At 47.9% G+C, this 4,027-nt stretch overlaps 1 protein-coding gene across 3 annotated transcripts; it reads left to right on the top strand.

Annotated features, from left to right (window-relative positions):
• Positions 1 to 495: 495 nt before the first annotated feature.
• Positions 496 to 2,867, top strand: LOC144554299 (uncharacterized). Of its 3 annotated transcripts, none has more exons than XM_078302622.1 (2): positions 496 to 1,571; positions 1,709 to 2,867. In XM_078302622.1, the coding sequence occupies exons 1-2, from the start codon at positions 1,205 to 1,207 to the stop codon at positions 1,762 to 1,764; spliced, it is 423 nt and encodes a 140-aa protein (XP_078158748.1). In that variant the 5' UTR covers positions 496 to 1,204; the 3' UTR covers positions 1,765 to 2,867. The 3 variants fall into 2 exon arrangements, 1 of the variants encoding a protein (XP_078158748.1); XR_013511596.1 differs by having other exon boundaries at positions 496 to 1,394.
• Positions 2,868 to 4,027: the final 1,160 nt, after the last annotated feature.

Here is a 4,027-nt window from a genome sequence, read left to right as displayed (position 1 = left end):
GAGGAAGCAATTGAGAAGCTGACTGCGAAGGATGTCTCTGCCATGATGACTCACATGATGCGGGAGTTTGCCATGTCTGGTTTGGGCCAAGCTCCCGTAGCTCCCGCAGCTCCTGTAGTTCCTGTTGAGCCGAGGCAGCATAGGTTGGATCTTCCACCTATTGATACGAAACTCAATGGGCCAAAGAAGTATCTGAGTTGGTCACGTCGAGTGAGGTACACTCTAGTAGGGAAGAATCTAGAAGGATACTTGACTGGGGACAAGGGACTTGGCATAGGTGATACTGTAGGCACAGCTCCCTCATTCTGCTTTGTTCTCCTAACATACACTTCACGGTATCTCGACTCCCCCTGAGCCTGAGTTCTGCCACCTTCGGACTCATTCCTCTCAATTATCGGCTCGACCACAGCCAAATCCTCCTTTTCTGGCTCAATTACAGGCGAATTCTCAATAATTGGGCAACCAATACCACCTACACTCACCATCCTTAATGGAGGATGCACCGGGTAGAGATGAGTGGAAGGCCACTCACATGCAGGTGTACATCTGGCTTCTGAGCTCGTTGCCATCGTCTATTGCAGACACTGTGGATGGCTTAGAAAAGGTACAGGATGTCTGGGACAAGTTGAAAAGAACTTATGATGGTGTGGGGAATATCATGAGGGTGTACCAGATCAAGGGGGAGATCTCGGATGTGGTACAAGGGGCGAAGACCGTGCAGGAATATGCCATAGAGCTGGAACGCTTATGGTTAGAGCATGATCATTATAGGGTCCGACCATGTTGCTCACACCCTACATGTTCTGAGAGAGAGGCATCCATGGAGGATAGAACTATGTTGTTCCTCAAGCATCTAGCGCCAGCATTTGAGCAGAGGGTGGCTATGTTGCTGAGCGGGAATAGGATTCCCTCACTTGCAGAGGCAGTCTCAGCCATGATACAGGAGGAAAGCCGGATGAGGCTACAGGCTGGGACAGGAGGACTTCCAGGAGTGAAGTCAGCACTAGCGGTCTCTAACTCGGGTAACACAGGGTACAGAGGCGAGACTCAACAGTGCTACAATTGTGGTGAGGTAGGTCACCTGAAACAGGCTTGCCCTAAACCACCAAAGGAGAGAAACACAGGTGGGAGGGGGTAGTTTGGGAGTCGTGGTCGCGGCCGTGGAGGTCGGAGAGGTGGAAGAGGGGGCAACCGAGCACATCTGATGGTTGCAGAGGAGGAAGAAGAAGCCGGTGGGGAACTTACCGAGGAGGATCAAGCACTCGTGGAGGCCTATTCTCAGGGGCTCAGAAGCAAGCAGAAGTTGACATGTGATGGGGAGAGTGTGAGAGATGATGCGTCTACCTCTACTTCTTCCAGGGGTAACTTTGCTTCTCTTGCCCACACAGCTACAGGTACTCATGATACCTTTGCTCTAGCCTCTATACCCACCACGAGATCACCAGATTGGATAGTTGACTCTGGTGCATCTCGCCATGTGCCTGGTGCTGTTGGGGAGTTTTCTTTCTATACTCGCCTAGCAGTCCCAGAGAGCACTCAGACTGCCGATGGTACGGCTCAGCCCGTAGTTGGTAAGGGTACCGTGAAATGTACCAACTCTTTGACTTTGTCTAATGTCTTGCATGCTCCTTCTTTTCCAGTGAATCTCTTATCCATAAGTGCCATTATATTACAACTAAACTGTGTTGTTGTGTTTGATATTCCTAAGGTGATCTTCCAAGAGAAGGGGACAGGAAGGCGGCTTGGGATTGGCACTTGGGATAGCGGGCTATGGTACATGGATAGAAAGGGTATGGACTTGGCCCTCTCATCTATAGTAGAGAGTGCTGAAGGAGTTGAAAGAAGTGTGGAGGACTTACTGCTGCTCCATCATAGGCGCTTAGGTCATCCTTCATTTCTTGTTTTGAGTAGGTTGTATCCGTCTTTGTTTGAAAAGGCCAATAAAGGAACACTGGTGTGTGATGCATGTGAGTTAGGCAAACATACTAGGAGCTCTTATGCTAGCTCTGGGTAGAAGTTCTTGTAGTTTTAATTTGATTCACTCTGATGTATGGGGACCTTGTCCCACAACTACTGTGAATGGATTTAGATATTTTGTTTCTTTTATTGATTGTTTTTCTCGTGCGACTTGGATTTATTTGATGAAAAACAAGAGTGATGTGTTTGCTTGCTTCAAAGATTTTCACAAAGAGATGCAGACTCAATACGGTGCAGTTGTGAAGGTATTGAGGTCTGACAATGGGACAGAGTACACCAACAGGGCATTTGGAGAGTACTTGTCATCTCAGGGAATACAACATCAAACCACGTGCCCGTACACACCAGAGCAGAATGGGGTAGCATAACGGAAGAATAGGCATCTACTTGAGGTAACTCGGAGTATGATGATTTCGATAAAAGTTTCAAAGTACTTGTGGAGCCAAGCAGTTCTGACAGCAGTCTACTTGATCAATAGGGTACCCTCGCGGGTGCTAGATTGGAAGTCCCCGATGGAGATGTTGAAAGGTAAGAATAAAGATATTCTTCCTCTCAAAACCTTTGGCTGTGTGTGCTTTGTGCAAGACAACAGACCAAATGTCAGAAAATTGGATCCAAGGGCTGTGAAGTGCATCTTTGTTGGGTACTCGGGTACTCAAAAGGGGTATGTATGCTGGAGCCCTGTGGAGAAGAGACTATTTGTGAGTATGGATGTTACATTTCGAGAGCTCGAACCATACTACTCCTCAGAGGACACATCACCCTTTGGAGACTCGCTCGATACAGGAGGTATGAGGCGAGAGGGGGAGAGTAGTAATGATGGTGAGAGAAGGATGGTGAGTGTAGCTGGTATTGGTTGCCCAATTATTGAGAATTCGTCTGTAATTGAGCCAGAAAAAGAGGATTCGGCTGTGGTCGAGCCGATAATTGAGAGGAATGAGTCCGAAGGTGGCAGAACTCAGGCTCAGGGGGAGTCGAGATACCGTGAAGCGTATGTTAGGAGAACAAAGCAAAATGAGGGAGCTGTGTCTACAGTATCACCTATGCCAAGTCCCTTGTCCCTGCCTACTCCGATTCTTGAGACAATTTCACCATCCACCTCAGACCCAGAATACACAGGTGATATGATTCCTCTCTCTACTCCTCCTACTCCCTTACCGGTAAGGCGGACTATTCGCGAGAATGCGGGCATTCCTCTCGACTGGTATGGTTTTCCACATGATATTGCCCAGTTTGTCTCTTACTCACACATATCACCTGTACATGGAGCATTCATTGCATCATTAGACACTGTCTCTATTCCTAAATGTTGGCAGGTTGCTAAAGAAGATTCAAAATGGAAAGTAGCCATGCTAGAAGAGCTCAGTGCCCTCCGCAAGAACAAAATCTGGGAACTTGTGTCACTACCACCAGGCAAGAAAGTTGTCGGATGCAAGTGGGTTTTCACAGTAAAGCAGAATCCAGAGGGTCTGGTTGAGCGCTACAAGGCTCGATTGGTAGCGAAGGGGTACAGTCAGACCTATGGCATTGACTATGATGAGACCTTTGCATCCGTGGAAAAGATGAGCACAGTGAGGACACTGGTCTCCCTGGCAGTGAATGGTGGATGGAAGTTACATCAACTCGATGTGAAGAATGCATTTCTTCATGGTGATTTGTTGGAGGAGGTGTACATGGAGGTTCCATCAGGGTTTGGCACAAACCAGACAGTAGGTAAGGTGTGTAGGCTCAAGAAGTCGCTTTATGGGTTGAAGCAATCCCATCGGGCCTGGTTTGATAGGTTCAGGAAGGTTATGGTAGGTATGGGCTATCAGCAAATTAATGCTGACCACACGGTATTTTCTCGACAACATGGTGGTCACATTACCATGCTGGCTGTGTATGTCGATGATATGATCATTACCGGGGATAATGAGGGGGAGATTGCACAGTTGAAGGCAAGATTGGAGAAGGAGTTCGAGGTGAAGGATCTGGGACAGCTTAGGTACTTTCTTGGGATTGAGGTGGCTCGTGGAGCAGAGGGGATTGTTCTATCCCAAAGAAAGTATGT

This window comes from Carex rostrata, chromosome 5 (genome assembly GCF_964058835.1).
Source record: "Carex rostrata chromosome 5, lpCarRost1.2, whole genome shotgun sequence".
In the NCBI taxonomy this organism is placed as follows: Eukaryota; Viridiplantae; Streptophyta; class Magnoliopsida; order Poales; family Cyperaceae; genus Carex; species Carex rostrata.
The sequence above is the reverse complement of the archived record's forward strand: the minus strand, read 5'-3'. Positions and strand labels throughout refer to the sequence as shown.